Source organism: Corythoichthys intestinalis, chromosome 7, assembly GCF_030265065.1.
Source record: "Corythoichthys intestinalis isolate RoL2023-P3 chromosome 7, ASM3026506v1, whole genome shotgun sequence".
NCBI classification, from domain to species: Eukaryota; Metazoa; Chordata; class Actinopteri; order Syngnathiformes; family Syngnathidae; genus Corythoichthys; species Corythoichthys intestinalis.
Window position 1 is genome coordinate 37,121,836 of NC_080401.1, and position 18,715 is coordinate 37,140,550.

At 38.7% G+C, this 18,715-nt stretch overlaps 1 protein-coding gene across 2 annotated transcripts in view; it reads left to right on the forward strand.

Annotated features, from left to right (window-relative positions):
• Nucleotides 1–117: 117 nt before the first annotated feature.
• rnf11b (ring finger protein 11b) overlaps nucleotides 118–18,715 on the forward strand; it is a 53,112-nt gene continuing 34,514 nt past the window's right edge. For both annotated transcript variants that reach the window (XR_009063833.1, XM_057840924.1), the window contains exon 1: nucleotides 118–701. Coding sequence is in view for 1 of the 2 variants with exons in the window: in XM_057840924.1 (XP_057696907.1) it covers nucleotides 579–701 (123 nt within the window). In the remaining variant the exon portion in view is untranslated. The remainder of the gene's footprint in view (nucleotides 702–18,715) is intronic.

The following is an 18,715-nucleotide window of genomic DNA, read 5'->3' on the forward strand; positions in this document are numbered from 1 at the left end:
TGTTTATGTTTACAAAGAATAACAACATGAATAATCCGATTGGCTGCAAACAATTGCTGCGTGCACATTCTCTACCTCCGATTGGCTGATTTTTCTATAGGCGGGGTTTGATGTTGCTACAGCAGCTACCCGTCTTTTTTGTCGATGTTGAGAGCAACTGAAAACTGGAAAGTCCCTGACGTACAAGCACAGGGTTTCCGGTTGGAACGACTTTTATTTAAATGAGGGCTGTTGGGCCTCTTTTCGCCTATTTTATCTTCATGGATTTAAAGAGCCTGGTTTGCGTGTATTTTTAGCTTAAGAACGAGTATACCGAGCTAGCTTGTCAAAAGAAGCTAGCTCTTTGTATGACAAGCGGCTAGCTCGTGGGGGAGATGTTGTGTTGTTGAACCGAAGACAGCCCTCTCGTCGTCTGGGAGAGGACAGACGTCATCCGTTCGTGTTGCAACGCCGCCGCCGCCGCCGCTCGGAAAAACATATCATTGAAAGAAGTGGTCTGTGAAATATTGGCTGTGTTACGTAAGGGAAGCGACGCCGAGAGAACGCGAGGGATACAGAGGGAAGGAGTTCGGACGAAGATGGGCAACTGCCTCAAGTCGCCAACTTCGGACGACATGTCGTTGCTCCACGAATCTCAGTCGGACCGGGCTAGCTACGGAGACGGAGTCGACCCCGACCTGGAGCCGCCGCCCCCTTACCAGGTAACTTTCTCAGGAGACGGATGCGCGTGCCAAGAGGGTTCTCAACACCGGTTGTACATCGACCCTTCCTTTCTAATCGGCTTTGTAATATCCCATTGTGCAGTCACTGCCATTTATGAATAATATTCCACAAAACTATTGTTTGGCATTACTCATCATTTTAGCTGGGAACCTAAATTTAGTTAAACATTGAGTGACACCATAGTCACTCCATTAAATGCACCTGCACAATACTCAACCCTTACTTAGCCATTCCTCAATATTTTGCAAAATCTCTTGGCAAGCAACCAAAAAAAAATGACAGCAAGTATTCAGTTTGGAGCGTTTCAAACAGTCTCAGTTGTGAGTTTTATTATATCATATATCATAATTCGATCATTACAATGGGTAAATGTAACCAAATAATCCCAACCTGCTAAAAGTAACCCAGATAGCAGACCGACAGTGAAATAACGTTGATTTTCAATCAAAATCATCGGTATGGTTGACATTGAAATTAAGGCTGCAGCTAGCGATTATTTTAGTAGTCGATTAATCGATGAACTAGTTAGTTCGAATAATCGAGGAATCGGATAAGGAACATGAAAAATTAAAATACCTTAGCTGAGCCTCAGATGGTAAAAAAAAAAAAAAAAATCTATGTACAATAAAAGAACAATTGGCTAACTTACACAGCAAACGTCTGCTAGCTTAAATGCTATAAAATGCTAACTTTTACAATGCTCTTAACAAATGGTTCAGAGACATATTCCCACAAAAAAACAGCTAAATATACCCATAAACTAAATTATGAATGCATAAAAAAAACATTAGCTCAAACAAATACTTAGCTAACGTTGGTCTTAACAGAGAGCAGTTGGATTCAGCCATGTGAAGTGAGGCAGACCAGAGGGCAGTGTATCTACCCTAATCAATAAAACTAAATGTAAACACTTTCAAAATAATCAATTCGAACGCAACTTTAATTAAACGAATACTCGAAGCAATAAAATTTAATTTGAATATTTTTTTCTAATCGAATACTTGAGTTAATCGATTAATCGTTGCAGCACTAATTGAAATTTTCGACGTCAAGTGACATTGAAACAACGTTGTTCTATGGCAGGGGTGTCCAAGTCCGGTCCTCGAGAGCCCCTATCCAGTTTGTTTTCCATGTTGCTCTCCTCCAACACACCTGAATCAAACAATCAGGATCATCCCCAGGCTCCTGCAGTGCTTTCTGATGAGCTGATCATTTGATTCAGGTGTGTTAAAGGAGGGAGACATGGAAAACAAGACAGATAGGGGCTCTCGAGGACCGGACTTAGGCACCCCTGTTCTATGGTATGTCAGGCAATGGTTGGGTTAACATTGTTTTATCAGGCATGAAAATCACTCACCTTTCGGCAAAATTCGCCGTTTTGAAGTCAAAAAGGTTAACCTACGTGAATTGTGTAGATTCGAGGAGAAATTTTTTAAGGGGAGGGGTCGTAATTCCATCTAACTACTAACGACGTGTTTTATTGAAGTTGCTAAGCCTGTCGCGATATGCAATGAGTCCATTTGTCGCAAGGTAAATAAAAATGAGGGCGATAATCTTCACGGCTGCGTTTTATCACCGCGTGTGTGCGTGCGTGCATGCATACATTTTTGCATGCATGTAGATGACATATGAGACCAGTTCATTTCACAGATGTTTATTGGTAATCAACACGCCGTAGAATTACAGTGCAGACATGCAAAATAAGGAAACACATGTACAGTGGGGAGAACAAGTATTTGATACACTGCCAATGGGTTTTCCCATTGGCAGTGTATCAAATACTTGTTCTCCCCACTGTATATTTAACACTGTAAACGTTAGCATTGCTGGATTGAAACTAATGGGGAAAAAGACAACCTACTTTAGCCTGCTATTAAACATTGGCAGTCTTCTCCAAAATGCAAACTTGCGATTAAAAGGTGACACTTCAAACATTAAAAATCGCTGGTGAACAGCATTTGCAAATAAAAAAAAAATCTATAGGTGACACGACAACCAAGTACGAAAAGTGCTTTTTTTGCGGAGTGTGAAGCTGTCAATGGTGTAGCGAACGTACTTCCGGTGTAGAATTTCAAAATAAAAGCACGTTGCGCTCATATAAATAACGATTTCTGGAGTTAATCCCACTTACTTCAGAATTAATACTATAATATGTAAATACTATAATACTACAGAATTCAAATTCTACATTAAGAATAAGTTTAAAATGACCCTTTTTGAAAAATATGATTGGCAATGAATATTTTAATGATTATAATCCTATTATATTATACGTGTCCCCTTGCTGAAGCCAGTACACGTCCAGGCCCATCTGCGGTTTGCTAGAGAGCATTTGGATGATCCAGAAGAGGACTGGGAGAATGTGTTATGGTCAGATGAAACCAAAATAGAACTTTTTGGTAGAAACACAGGTTATGGTGTTTGGAGGAGAAAGAATACTGAATTGCATCCGAAGAACACCACTGTGAAGCATCGGGGTGGAAACATCATGCTTTGGGGCTGTTTTTCTGCAAAAGGACCAGGACAACTGATCTGTGTAAAGGAAAGAATGAATGGAGCCATGTATCGAGAGATTTGGAGTGAAAATGTCCTTCCATCAGCAAGGGCATTGAAGATGAGACGTGGCTGGGTCTTTCAGCATGACAATGATCCCAAACACACAGCCAGGGCAACAAAGGAGTGGCTTCGTAAGAAGCATTTCAAGGTCCTGGAGTGGCCTAGCCAGTCTCCAGACCTCAACCCCATAGAAAATCTGTGGCGGGAGTTGAAAGTCAGTGTTGCCCAACGACAACCCCAAGACATCACTGCTCTAAAGGAGATCTGCATGGAGGAATGGGCCAAAATACCAGCAACAGTGTGTGAAAAGCTTGTGAAGAGTTACAGAAAACGTTTGGCCTCCGTTATTGCCAACAAAGGGTACATAACAAAGTATTGAGATGAACTTTTGGTATTGACTAAATACTTATTCTCCTCCATGATTTGCAAATAAATTCTTTAAAAATTAAACAATGTGATACCCATGTTGACAATTACAGGCCTCTCTAATATTTTCAAGTGGGAGAACTTGCACAATTAGTGGTTGACTAAATACTTATTTGCCCCACTGTATTACAATATGAACAGTTAAGAAAATAATGAGGATCTGATCTCAGGTCATACACTAATATTCTTACTCAGTGTGAAGTCTGGGCTGATTCAGTTAAGCCTTTGCGTTATGAGACGGTTGAAAGACGATTAATGAATATTAGTGTCATTTTTTCTATGGTTCATCTTGAAAGCATTCATTTCCGTCTTAATATGATGGGGTCGAGATAATGTAAAATGGTGATTAAAATATTCCATAACATCGCTGTCGTCAGAACGAAATCTCACATCACGAAAATAACATAAAAATTATTAAACAACAATTTTCGTATACTGTATGAAGAATATATTTACCATGTGGGGACTGAACAATAAGATCAAATGGTGAAAACAAATAGAAAATTCGAACATGAAGGTTTTTTTCATCCCGTTATTCAAAAACAGGATGTTATTTGAAATTTGCAGTGCAAAAAAATGCTTAAACATAAAATTGATTCCCAGTGAGTTACTGTGTTCACTAAGGCAAGATAAAAAGTCGGCCTTTGTTTTCTTAAAGTGTTTACAAATGATCAAAGATATTCAGTTTGCTTCAATTAAAAAATACGAGAACATTTGAGTTTAAACAAGGTCTTAAAACGATTATTACGTTTTCAGTACAATCCAGTAGTTGATTAATTCACTAATTGATAAGTTGTTCATTAATTGTTGCATCTCTTCGTGTCCCCTTTAAGTACTGTCTGATAACTGTTGCGTAAGCTCATGTGCTAGTTACTAGGTTAATATGCTAAGCCTTATCCAAGATTTAAGATAAGTATTTGTATTTAACGGTGCCGTAAACTAGCTTGGGACAAACCAGGTTGCGCTTGAGAATACCATTTAGATTTCAGTGTCTTTAATTAACTTAAAATGCATGGTTTTGAATAATGGTCAGATGTCAATGAGCATCATAGTCTTTGTAAAAGCTGAGTTGCGACTCGCGGGTACAGGTGTATCCAAATAAGTTGCTAGTGAGCCCATATAGTATGCTCGTTTAGCACCCTTTTAGAGTTCTAATCAAGCTTTTCAGGCCAAGGGTGTAGGTGCACTTTGTTTATACCAGTAGAATTTCACAAGAGGCTTAACCAACTAGTTAAAAGCTACATTTATAAAGGACTCTTTCATAGCAGCCATATCCAACTCCCCCAAATGCCCTCAGTAGACCACAGTGAACACAGCCTTCCCCGAGCTGGGAACATGGCACACATTTTTGGCGTGCTTGCACAGTTCAGCATAACACGCTTTCTAAAAGTGCCAAGTCCTCATCCATGCTGTTTCACATTGAATGCGGCTCCTTCCTCAAAGCTTGCCACATACCGAGTTTTGGTGAATGATCATTTTTTTCAATTCTACCGACAGCGCTGGTAATGTTTCATCTCGAAAATGAATTTAACACTTATATCCTGCAGTTTCTTTACCAATTCATAGTCATTTCATGATTATCCAAAATTCGGTGAATCAAGTTGTGATGTCATAACCCGAGCAAACGATCATGCCTGGCTTTCTAGTGCTGTGCTAATACATGTACAGTCCTTGACAAAAGTCTTGTCGCTTATCTATTTTGTAGAAACAATTGCTAATAACCTGACTTTTAATTATTCAATTGGTTTCAGAAATGGCTCATATGAAAGCTAAGACCCTCCCAAATGATGTTGAATGTACAAAAATATATTTGTTTTACTGAAAAAAGATTCATCATTTAATGCAGATATCAAGATCAAATTTTGGCTAGACAAAAGTTTTGTTGCCTACAGAAAGTGTTGTGAAAATTGAACAAAAAATGTACTTCAAATACAAAAATATGTTACATAATATAAGCGAATTAAGTAGTGGTGCTGTGAGATCCAAATTTAATATTTTGTATGACTTCCATTAGAGCTGGGAATCTTTGGGCACCTAACGATTCGATTACGATTACGATTCAGAGGCTCCGATTCGATTATAAAACGATTATTGATGCACCCCCCTCCTTTTTTTTTTTTTTTTTTTTAAATAAAGTTTTGTACATTAGTTCCAAAATTGTTCAAAAATACTCTCAGGCTAAACCAAACTACTATTTCAGTATCAAGTTAACATATAGCAGTAAACAAATATACAAAAATAACATTAAATAAAAAAACTCCAGTCCCCATTCTGTAACAGCAGCTTTAAACTACATTCAATTAATTTAATGTTGTGAATCAACCGTTAAAGTTTTTAAAATTGCTCCCGTTATTCCATAATTTCCCTTTTGTCTACTTTTGACATGTGAAAGTTTTAAAACTATTTTAAAGATAGATTCAAGTCAATATATTACCGATTTAGGAGTATTTTAGATAAAAAGTTAATTAGGTTTGCTTGGAAGGTTCGCTACAACAGCATTGCAGGGAAATTTACTGCTTTAAGATGGCAGCCGTTTACTAACGCCCGCATCTAGCTTTTTGCAGATGTGCTGCTACCGCTACCGAGTCTACAATCCATCTAGTCCTATATAAATGATATCTACCGTATCATTATGTAGCTTAGCTGTACTTGTAGCAGCTTTTCGGCAGCAATGAGGTATGTTGTTTTTTTATCTCGTGGCATGAGTTGAGCTAGAGCCGTGAGTTGAGCGTTGGCATTACCCGAGGGGCCGGTTAATGAGAAGCATAATGTTTAGCTACTCCCGCTCCGTTCCGTCCCGAAGACCGCGCGGCGCGCTGAGTGTGTTGTACTTCCGCTTTACTTGGCATATTTCAATAATCGGAATTTGGATGTTTGTGAATCGTTCTCGAATCTTCCACGGCCGAATCGCGAATAATCTAAGAATCGGAAATTTTGCACACCTCTAACTTCCATGGGCTTCGGCAAGGATTGGTACAATTTATTGATGAAGTCATCAGGAACATCAAACAAAGCAGTCTTTCATTCCTCCCAGAGTTAATCAACATTCTTGGGTTTCGTCTTCCATGCTTCCTCTTTCATCATGTTCATGTCTGGTGACTGGGCTGTCCAGTTCTGGAGGATCTTGATCTTCTTTGCCTTGAGGAACTTCGAGGTAGAGATTGAAGTATGCGATGGAGCACCATCCTGCTGCAGAATTGGTCCCTTTTTATGGTTAGGAATGTAAGAGGCAGCTAAGATTTGTTGATATTTCAGACTATTAATGTTGCCTTCCACCCTGCAAATCTCTCGCACACCCCCATACTGGATGTAACCCCAGACCATGATTTTGCCACCACCAAACTTCACTGTTTTGTGGGAAAAGGCGGATTTTTCAGATGAATCTTCCATTGACCACAGTCGCCGCAAATATTGCAGGAGACCTACTGGAGCCTGCATAGATCCGAGATTCACTCAGAAAACAGTGAAATTGTATGAATCCTTGCCAAATCGCATGGATACAGTCCTTCAAGACCATGGAAGTCATACAAAATATTAAATTTGGATCTCACAGCACCACTACTTAATTTGCTTATGTTATGTAATATATTTTGTATTTGAAGTACATTTTTTGTTCACTTTTCACACTACTTTCTGTAGGCGACAAAACTTTTGTCTTGCCAAAATTTGACCTTTATGTCTTCGTTAAATGATAAATCTTTTTTCAGTGAAACAAATATATTTTTGTACATTCAACATCATTTGGGAGGGTCTTAGCTTTTATATGAGCCATTTATGAAACCAACTGAATAATTAAAAGTCAGGTTTTTCGTAGAGCTGTCAAAATTATCGCGTTAACAGGCGGTAATTAATTTTTTAAATTAATCACGTTAAAATATTTGATGCAATTAACGCACATGCCCAGCTCAAACAGATTAAAATGACAGCACAGTGTGATGTCCTCTTGTTACTTGTGTTTTTTTGTGTTTTGTCTCCCTCTGCTGGCGCTTGGGTGTGACTGATTTTTATGGGTTTCAGCACCATGAGAATTGTGTAATTATTGACATCAACAATGGCGAGCTACTAGTTTATTTTTGGATTGAAAATTTTACAAATTTTATTAAAACGAAAACATTAAGAGGGGTTTTGATATAAAATTTCTATAACTTGTACTGACATTTATCTTTTAAGAACTACAAGTCTTTCTATCCATGGATCGCTTTAACAGAATGTTAATGTTAATGCCATCTTGTCGATTTATTGTTATAATAAACAAATACAGTACTTATGTACAGTATGTTGAATGTATATATCCGTCTTGTGTCTTATCTTTCCATTCCAACAATAATTTACAGAAAAATATGGCATATTTTATAGATGGTTTGAATTGCGATTAATTACGATTAATTCATTTTTAAGCTGTGATTAACGCGATTAAAAATGTTAATCGTTTGACAGCCCTAGTTATTAGCAATTGTTTCTACAAAATGGATAAGCGACAAGACTTTTGTCAGGGACTGTAATACATACTCAACACATGACAGAATTGTCACAGAGTGACAACAGAATAGAAAACCTATGCGTAACAAGCTGGCAGACTGCACAGATTTGCAGCTCGTTCTGCTACCGAACAAATGATCGTGCCTAGCTTGCTAGTGCTGTGCTAGTACATGTGATACTTGACAAATGACAAAACAGTCACACAACGACATCAGAATAGAAAACATGAGTAACACACTCGCAGATTGTAAAAATATGCAGCTTAGTTCTAGTTGTGGCATACCGTAGTATTTTATAGCACCTTTAAGAATGTTTGATATTTAACATTTCTATGATTCCATCTGTAAACTGTCCAGCAGCGTAATGAAATACATGGATTCCTGAAGTTCTTATGGGACAGGGGGGCTGTGAGTCAGATGATTCTTCTCCATGTTTTCTGGAATTGACTCATCTTTGCACCAAAAGCATTCCTGGCTTGGAACGCAAGTGTCTCTCTTTTGTTGGCTTATTCCCTCAGGAGTTAATCTTGGACATTCGTCAAGCATGGAAGAAGAATGACAGAAATTTTAAAAATTGCATTCTTAGGAAGTGAACAGCCGTCAGACATCGTTTCTCAAGGATCCACACAGTCACCAATGAATGAGAAGTCGGGCGTTTGAGTCAAAAGCGCATGGTGCTGTTTTTCATACAAGTTTCCTGGATAGACGAATTAGAACAACACCTGTGCTTACAACTTCCTCTCTTGTGGGAACCAGCCAGGCTAAGTGGAAAGGACAGGCCCTCTAAGCGGAACAGAGCACTTAGGCAAGCGAAATATTTTGCATCCACTCTGTTGTTGTCAAGTGTGTAGACAGGAGTGTGGCTAATGTCAGAAAATAGCTGCACTTCTTATTGTGACTTTAATGTTGGCTAGGTTATGCCGATCTCATTTTGGGTGATTTGGAAAGCAGCTGGTGAAAATAATGCTGACTCATTGCTTGTGGAAGCAGACAGCGCGAGATAAAACTGTTTGCATTAGCAAGTGTGACCTGCAATGCCCTTGTGCAAGAATGATAAACGTTAGTTGATTGTCGAGGCCTGTGTGCTGCGGTCAGCTAGCACTGCATAAAAACTCATCATTAACACTGCAGATTCAACATTAATGGTAGTCACGTGCACATAAGATGGCCATTTCCACCACACCAGAAAGGATGACACTCTGGCATTTAGAAAGAGAAAAATTGCAACATCCAACTCAAGGGTACTCCCCTCAACAATACGGTTTTGTGCAATTTTATAACCTGTGTTGTTTATGGCAGCCATTTTAATTTTTGTCTTAGTCTTTTAGATGAAAATACTTATTAGTCTTAGTCATTTCAAAATGTGTTCATCTTCGTTTAGTTACTCAAAATGGGTTCGTCTGTAAAATTCAAAAGTTATATAAATAAAGGTTTCCAACGCCAACTTCGTGATGATTACACACTCAGCAGGACAAGCAGTATACTATCTTCAATTAAACCCACCTACAAGTCACGAACTGTAAAACTGTAAAAAAAAAAAAAAAAAAATTCGGAGGGATGGGAGCAAATGAGTTTGTTCATTCGCCGCCATCACTCCCACTTCAAACGGATTAGACGTCTATGATCGTCAGTGGCAGCCAATGCCAGGCAATGAGTTAATTTTGGGGCATTTCACGTCGTTTCCTGCTGATTTGCAAGGCAAGGCAAATTTATTTGTGTAGCACAATTCAACACAAGGCAATTCAAAGTGCTTTACATCACATGGGGATCCACGAGCGGAGATAAAATTAGGGCTGCAGCTATCGATTATTTTAGTAGTCGATTAATCGATGAACTAGTTAGTTCGAATAATCGAGTAATTGGATAAGGAACGTGAAAAATTAAAATACCTGAGCTGGGCCTAAAACGGTATTTTTTTTTTTTTTTTTTTAAATGAGGATCTATGTACAACAAAAAGAAGAATTGGCTAACTTACATAGCAAAAGTCCGCTAGCTTAAATGCTATAAAATGCTAAAGTTTTTTTTTTTTTTTAATCGATGTTGTTAACAAATGGTACATATTTCCATTAAAAAAAAAACAGCTAAATATACCTATAAACTAAATCACGAATTTGTTGTAAAAAACATTAGCTCAAACAAAAAATTAGCTTATGTTGGTCTTAACAGGGAACAGCTGGATTCAGCCATGTGAAATGAGGCAGACTAGAGGGCAGTGTATCCACCCAAATTAATACAACTAAATGCCAACACTTTCATAATCAACCATTACAACGCCACTTTAATTAGACGAATACTCGAAGCAGCAAAATTTAATTCAAATCTTTTTTTCTAATCGAATACTCGAGTTAATCGATTAATCGTTGCAGCACTAGATAAAATGATTCATAAAAATCACAATAAATCAAAAGAAAGTTTGAAACAGGAAATAAAATTATATATAAAATGAATAAAAAGCAAATAGTTTGACATTTGAAATATATAGAGAGTTATGGATATGCTGTGATAAACAATAGCGTTTTTAGCCCTGATTTGAAGGCGCTAACAGTTTGAGCACACTTCAGACCTTCAAGTAACTTGTTCCAGAGGTGAGGAGCATAATAACTAACATATACAGTACATAACATACAGGAGACCTGTTCTAGACGACCTTAGGGATCTAGATGCTTCATAGGGATCCAACAAATCAAGCGTGTATTTTGGTCCAAGGCCATTAAGTGTTTTGTAGACGAGCAGTAGTATTTTATAGTCTATCGTTTGACTCACTGGAAGCCAGTGTAAAGATTTCAAAACCTGTGTGATGTGGGCCTGTTTCCTTGTATTTGTAAGGACTCTGGCAGCAGCATTCCGTACTAGCTGTAGCTTCCTGACTGATTAAAAAATTTTTTTTTTTATCAAGACCTGTACATATACCGTTGCAATATTCCAATATACTGAAGATGAATGCATGCATAAATTTGACCATGTCTTGTTTAGTCAGAAGCCCCTTAATTCTGGCTATATATTTTTAGGTGGTAATAAGAAATTCTGGCACATCCAATCATTGATTTGATGAATGCATTTACTCAGGGAGACTAAGGGACTATAATCATCCATGGACACAGAAATGTAGAGTTGTGTGTCATCTGCATAGGTGTGTTGGGAGATGTCATACTGTTCCATGATCTGAGCTAGGGAAGCATATAGATGTTAAATAAAAGTGGTCCAAGAACGGACCCTTGAGGGACACCACACGTGAATTTGGTTCGTTCTGACTGATGGTTTCCGATTGACACAAAGAAATCCCTTCATGTAAATAAGATGTGATAATATTTTAGGCACTTATGGGTCACTTGTTGAAGATTTCGTGGCATCTACAGGTCACTTCTTGTTGATTTTGGGTTACTGAAACAGAAGTGACTCATAAATGTCCCCAAATGAAAAAGAAGTGACTCAAAATCAATACTAAGTAACCTGTAAATGCCCCAAACTGAACATGAAGTGACCTGTAAATGCCCACAAGACTGGCTGTGAATGCTCTAGTTTCAATGCTATTGACTGCGCTGGACGTTTAATCCAACCAGTGAGCTAACATAGAAACTATTCTATTGGAAGACTTCGGTAGGAACCTATTGCTGTTCCTTTTTTGACACTTTTTAAAAACGATATATCTATTCATGGTGGGAGGCTGGAGCATCTCACAAACTTTTGGTTTACAAAATATTGAGATATATCACCTTTTCAATATATTGTCACACCCTTACTGTCATTTAAACAGGCACATAAAAAAAGATTGTTTGAATTGGAGTGCGATGTGTTCAGGTGCAAGTCCAAAAGGGAAAATAAATAAGTGGCCTGCTTGAAGCTGCTCTGGATGCCGAAGGAGGCATTTAAATTAAGGACCGTCCTGCATTTGACCACCCTAAAAGCACAGGTGTTGTCTGGAGATTTTGTTACTACCGTAGGTGTCCCAGAGACAGTAGGCTATGGCTGTTTAGCCTGTCAATGATTAATGTTGCGAGTGTTACTTGCCACAAGTGTTAGTACTGCTTTTAGGATAGCATATGTGGCAGCCAGCTAGCCTGTCTCGTGTGTTTGGACAATATTAATAATATATCAAATTATCCCAGTGTAAACCTTCAACAATTTTATGTTTGTGTGCTGAATGTTTGATTGTATTTCTTCTGAGGAATTGCTAAAGTCCTTTTTATTTTGCTTCCTGTCTGCAGGCCAAATTGCCAGTCATCCCTGAAATGTTTGGGATGCTTAGGAAATAGCTGACCTGTGAACAAGTTTCCGGCTTAATACCATTTGAGGAAAATAACAATGAGAATCCAAATATTAGAGCATAGCAGTATGATCATGCAATTATAACCTCTTTTGCTGCTGGTGATGGCAATAGAAGTCGAATCCAATTAAACTGAGAGGGCCAGCAGTTAGGGCTACCACGATTAAGCAACTAATTGACAACCAATCGATTACACCATGTGACAGAAATAAAATAAAATTCTGTTCCAAGCTTGTAATCATTTCATTTGTGTTGCCTGTGTCTAAACTAAATGAAAAAGTGCCACTAAAAAGATAAACGTTTGGTTTTGCTGAAATTAGAGCCTATAGACCCTACTCACATGACGTCACAACCACGCCCCCGCGCCATATTGTCCGTCAACTCGTCGTTGTTGATGCATTACCGCTACGTAAATTCCTCCTATTATGGTGTGTTATTCTCCTCGTTAACATTAATAATCAAAATGGTGAAGTCGTGTGTGGCGGTCGGTTGCAATAACAGAGAAGATAGACGGAGAGACTTGAGGTTCTACCGTATTCCGAGAGACCCGGAGAGGAGAGCGAGATGGACTGCTGCAATTCGACGAGAAAACTGGGCGCCAAACGATTACCACAGATTATGTAGTAGTCATTTTATATCTGGTAAGATGCATTTAATATATATTTAGAGGGTTTTGGGCTGACAACCACAATTAAGATCATTGCTAGGCTAATCGCCGACAACATACCGTTTCAAATTCAAGATCTTATTTCTTCCACCATCTTTATTTTTTGAATAATATTTAGCTGGTAACAAGTGAAAGAAGGATCATCGGTTAAACAGGGGTGTCCAAACTTTTTGCAAAGGGGGCCAGATTTGGTGTGGTAAAAATGTGGGGGACTACCTGGGCTGATTTACGTAGAACAATACATTTAAAGAAATTTTAGCAAGCCCTTCTGTGTGTCACATTTGCTTTATTATTATTATTTTTAATTCATAATTTCAACAATCTCGCCATTGTGGCGTTCTCTTTCGACCCTCGGGCTCTTGCGAAGTACTGCTGCTGTGAAATTAGCTTCAAGTTGCTATAATTTCTCGCTGCGTATCTTCCCTGTAATGTTGTCGTTCATGTTAGCGTGTCTTGTTCGGTAATATTATCGCGTCACATCGAACTCTTTAAAAACAGCGACTGTCTCTGCAAATGAGGCAGACACAATTGTTGCGTGTTTTATTGAAGAAATAGTCCAATATCCACCTATCCTTGAAGCGTCGGCCATCGCAGTCAACTTTTTTTATATTGATTGTCGCCATTTTAGAAAATTGGGTCACACGGGGTAATGTTGCTTAGAGTACTGCTCTTAAAGTTTTTCAAACTTTCGTGAGAATAGGCTGATTTTGTGTTGACAAGTTAGTTGTAGATATCAGGGTAGCAGATGTCAGGCAGAGAGGGCGAAGACAGCGGGTCGAAAAATATCGATTTAGGCATCAAATATGGATCTGGCGAATGGATAGACTGAAGCTTTTCCACATAACGCCTTTTATGCAACGCATCCAATGAGTTTACAGCGTCTGAAAGCACCGGGGCTTCCATGAATTGCTCTATAAACTGAATGACTAATTGAAACCATTGAGAATAGGGCTAAACAGAGACGGACAATATGGCGGCCGGATACAGCGACACGTCATTCTGTGACGTTGGTGAGTAGGGTCTATATTCAAAATTTCCAATTTAACCGCCTACTTATGCAGAAATTTTATATTTATTAAATCTCATTTCTTTAAGTTTCAGGTACATACAGTAGCCTAGGACGCATCGATTCAGGTAAAACACATGCCAAAAAAACCTAAACGTCATGCCAATGTCAATATTAAGATCATTTTCACAGGTTTAAACCAGAATTACATTTTTAACTTGAAATACCTGTCTGTGGATTTTTCTCCCGACTCCGCACCAACATAGTGAGAATCACCCTGCAACAGGAGAACCAATGTGATTTTCAAAACAAAGCGTGCAAAGGAACAATTTGTATTTGACGTGCTATTTCAGACAACTTCTGGCAGATAGTGCATAAATAATGAGCTGTAGATATTCAGGGTGTAACGGTACATGTATTTGTATTGAACCGTTTCGGTTTTGGGTGCTCGGTTTGGAACGGAGGCGTACCGAAAGAGTTTCTGACATAATGTAAAGTGCTGTCAAATTTAGCGCGTTAACGGGCGGTAATTAATTTTTTAAATTAATCACGTTAAAATATTTGATGCATTTAACGCAAGCGGGTAATGCCCGCTCATGCATCCCATAATCCCACCGTTAATTACGCCCCACGGACGGCTCGCTAAGGGCATAACATAAAACGAGCCACACACACAAGTTGCAAGTGGACACAAATTTATTCACACAAGTCGAACTCGCAATGAACAAAATATACAAAATGCGGAAGGAGCTGGCTTCAGCGTAAGCTCAGGCCAAAACAACAAACAAAATGAAACTACACTTAAACCCCACCCGCTAAGTAAACCCTAATCGTAAAAAGGAAATAAAAAAAAGACAGCCACTACCCTGGCTTCTACACTAAACAAAATGGGTTGAACGAATACGGCAGTTTACCTCTACTGCTGCGGTGCTCTTATTTACAGTGGTGAACAAAAACGATCCAATAACGAATGAACACAAAACACCTCACTGAAAAAGCGGGAGTGTAACAAAATAGCGATCAAATGCACAGGTGAATGAATGGCGAGCAAACAGCTGGCGAGGAGGTACGCGGCACGTATGCTGTCAAATGACTGTAAAATGACGAGCGGTCAGATGACTTTTGTTAACGCTGCCTTTATTTGGTTAACAAGACTCAGGCACAATACAACACAGGCGCGGGGATGCGAGCTCAAACAACGGCCTAATAGTACTACCTTGTATCGGCTTAGGTGCTGTAAAGCAAGTGTCGTTATTGCCGCAAATTTAAACAAAGGGCTGCACAATGGATACATGACAGACAGCGGCTAGTTTCTGAAGTTGGCACCCTTCCTCGGGTGGCCCATCAGTGCCGGCGACGTCGTCTGCCCGTCCGGCGTCAATCAGAGTACGTCACGTTGGGAGGGGAGGGAGCCAGCTGGCGGACGCGGCGATCAGCTGACTGACAGTCTCAAAAAAGATAACGGCCAGGGGCGTCACACCACTCAGAAGTGCAGTGAGCAGCATGGGTAACGGTTAAATGTAAACATGGAAGAAAGGAAAAGCAGGTTGGCCCTCTGGGTGGGGAATTCAAATTAAAAAAAGAATATATATGGAACAACTCTCCGAAAATGTATATAAGTTGGTTTGCTTCAGCGACTGGCTAGAGGATGAGTAGGGAAGAGGGCCACATTTATGTGTACACTACACACACTTTGCACACATTATAAATAATACTGTTTTTGTTACAGTTCTAAGGCTCTGCTGTGTGTTTGTTTTTGCAGAGAAAAAGAAAATCTCTCCAACAGAAAGAATGTTAATGTTAATGCCATCTTGTGGATTTATTGTTATAATCAACAAATACAGTACTTGTGTACAGTACGTTGAATGTATATATCCGTCTTGTGTCTTATCTTTCCATTCCAAAAATAATTTCCAGAAAAATATGGCATATTTTAGAGATGGTTTGAATTGCGATTAATTACGATTAATTAATTTTTAAGCTGTGATTACCTCAATTAAAAATTTTAATCGTTTGACAGCCCTTACCTAACCCTTACTTTTCGAGCTGTGGTCATAAAGTTAATATGAAAAACTTGAAACTGATCAGTGTTGCAACTTCAATTTTGCACATCAGATATTTTTTTAAAGAAAAAGTCTTAGCCACTGTTATTTATTTTTATTTTGTTTTTCAAAATAGCTACATTTCAGAATATTGTATTTTCTTTTTTTTGAGCAGAATTCCAGCTTTGTATAGGCTAATGTTCCAATTGTTGAAAGCACAAAAGTGTGCAATAAACAACTAGCACATTTATATTTTGCATTTTGTTTTCTTACTGTACCTAAAATGTACCGAACCGTGACCTCAAAACCGAGGTACGTACCGAACCGAGATTTTTGTGTACTGTTACATAGGAGTGGGAACCTCTTGGTACCTCACGATACGATACGATTTGCGATACAAAGCTTACAATAACGATGATCACACGATGTGGCGATACAACGATTATCGATACATTGGTCAGGAAACCATTCCAAACTATTCTACAAAACAACTAATCAACAGAAAAACAAGCTTCTGTTGTGAATTGGAGTGAGTTTACAACTAGTAGACATCCAATCCATTTGAACTAGGAGGGATGGCAGCGAATGAAATGTTCCCCCTCCCACTTCAAACAGATTGAACGTCTATTGCCATCAATGGCAGCCAATGCTAGGCAACGAGGTAATTTTGGGGCATTTCAGATCATTACCTTACTGATTTTCAGTCACTTCCTGTTGATTTTGGGTTACAGAACAGGAAATAGCCAGGGAATCTCCCAAATGAATAGGCAGTGACTCAAACTCAACAGGAAGCGACCTGTAAATGCCCTGAAATGAACAGAAATTGACTTGTAAATGGCCTGAAAATCAGAAAGCGTGACTGTGAATGCTCTGGTTTTGAATGAATGAACGTTCCTTCGACCCTCCCAATCTAAATGGATTGGTCGTCGAGCGCCTTCAATGGCAGCCATAGAGTTAACCAAGACACTATTATATTGGAAGATTTTGGTAGCAACTTGTTGGTTCCCTTTTTTTTTTAATTTTCTGACATTGACACATTTTTAAAACGATATCTCAATCCTTGGCAGGAGCATATCGATACGTTTTTGGGATACAAAGTATCACGATATATCACCATTTCGATATTTTGTCACTCCCCTAATTTAGACGTGTTATTAAATTATACAAATGATAATTAGAATTTATCTAAAAAAAAAAAAAAAAATCTTATTTGCAAGGCTTTTATTTTGGTGTGGCGGTGCGGTACAATTTTTTATACTAGTATGTAGGGGGAAACCCTGCATTTACATGTTCATGGTTACATATTCGTATTAATTTGCAGTGAATAGTTTTTTGTTCCCATGAACATTTACAACAAAAATGTAAAACCCAGAGGAATATGAGGGTAAATACCATGTGATTTGCAGTTTTTATGAGCAGATCAGGGGACTAATTGCAAACATAATTGCTGATTTATCAACTGTCAGAATAATTTGATTGTAGCAGTCCTACAGGCACTTACTGATAATGAGAGGACAGCCCTTCCAAGTTAAAATAGATTGAATATCCATCACCGCCAGTTGCAGCCAGTTGTTGTAATGGCAGAGCAACTGAACTTAAACAGGGCATGTGTACTTAGCTCTCCGCTACTTGACAACTATGTCCCCCATTGCCCAATTCAGTGCCCCCCGCACCTCCACCCCCTGCGTGTTCTCCCGGTCAAGCTGAGGTTACATAATGAGCAGTTGCTGCGGCCCAGCTGACGCACCGTGTACGAGAGAAAGGAGAGGCCTACGATAACAATAAGACTGCTGACCGCTGGCACAGCTGACACCACACACACACACACACGCTGTATGGCAGCAACTCCCTCATAGGAATCGCACGTGTGGCATTTATCCCTCGTTGGCACGGGTGAAAGGAGCAAGCTGTTGGGAACATTATGCTGACTCATTCTGCTCGTTCATGTTACTGCACCACACAAATGGATTATCCAGACTGCAAAAAGAATGCCTTTCCAAATAAATTAAACACATTTTTACAAAGTCTTTTTTTGTAAAGGGGGCATGGGGCCTCGTCTGCAGTCATGAAATTAGTGAGTCATCACTATTTCTAGTTGTTTCATTTGGTGCCTTCAAATATAGTGTTCAGTCATTATGATTTAATCCTGAAACCCTGAAGATTATGGTATGTTACATTAAAGTAGTACTTCGCTGGAAATACAGTGTTGGGTCCTTAAAAATTTGACGCTTTACTGTCCTTCAAAATGTCAAAACCTGATCGTAAAATTTAATATATTGAAATGGTCAATAGAAAAAATATTATTATATTACTTATATGAAATACTTTCTTTTCATGTGTTAAAGTTGGCCCCCCATCAGAGGCAAATTTATATGAAAATAATGTCAATAGTTTGTGTTTCGTTTGTGCTGTAAAAGATTTGTTTGTGCTGCTATTGTTTTCGAGATATTTGCAATTCTTTTATAGGTCAATTTTGATTAAAAATGGCCAAAAATTGAGTCAATCGTTATGCTTTGTTTGTGCTGTAAATATTTTCATTTGTGCTGCTATTTT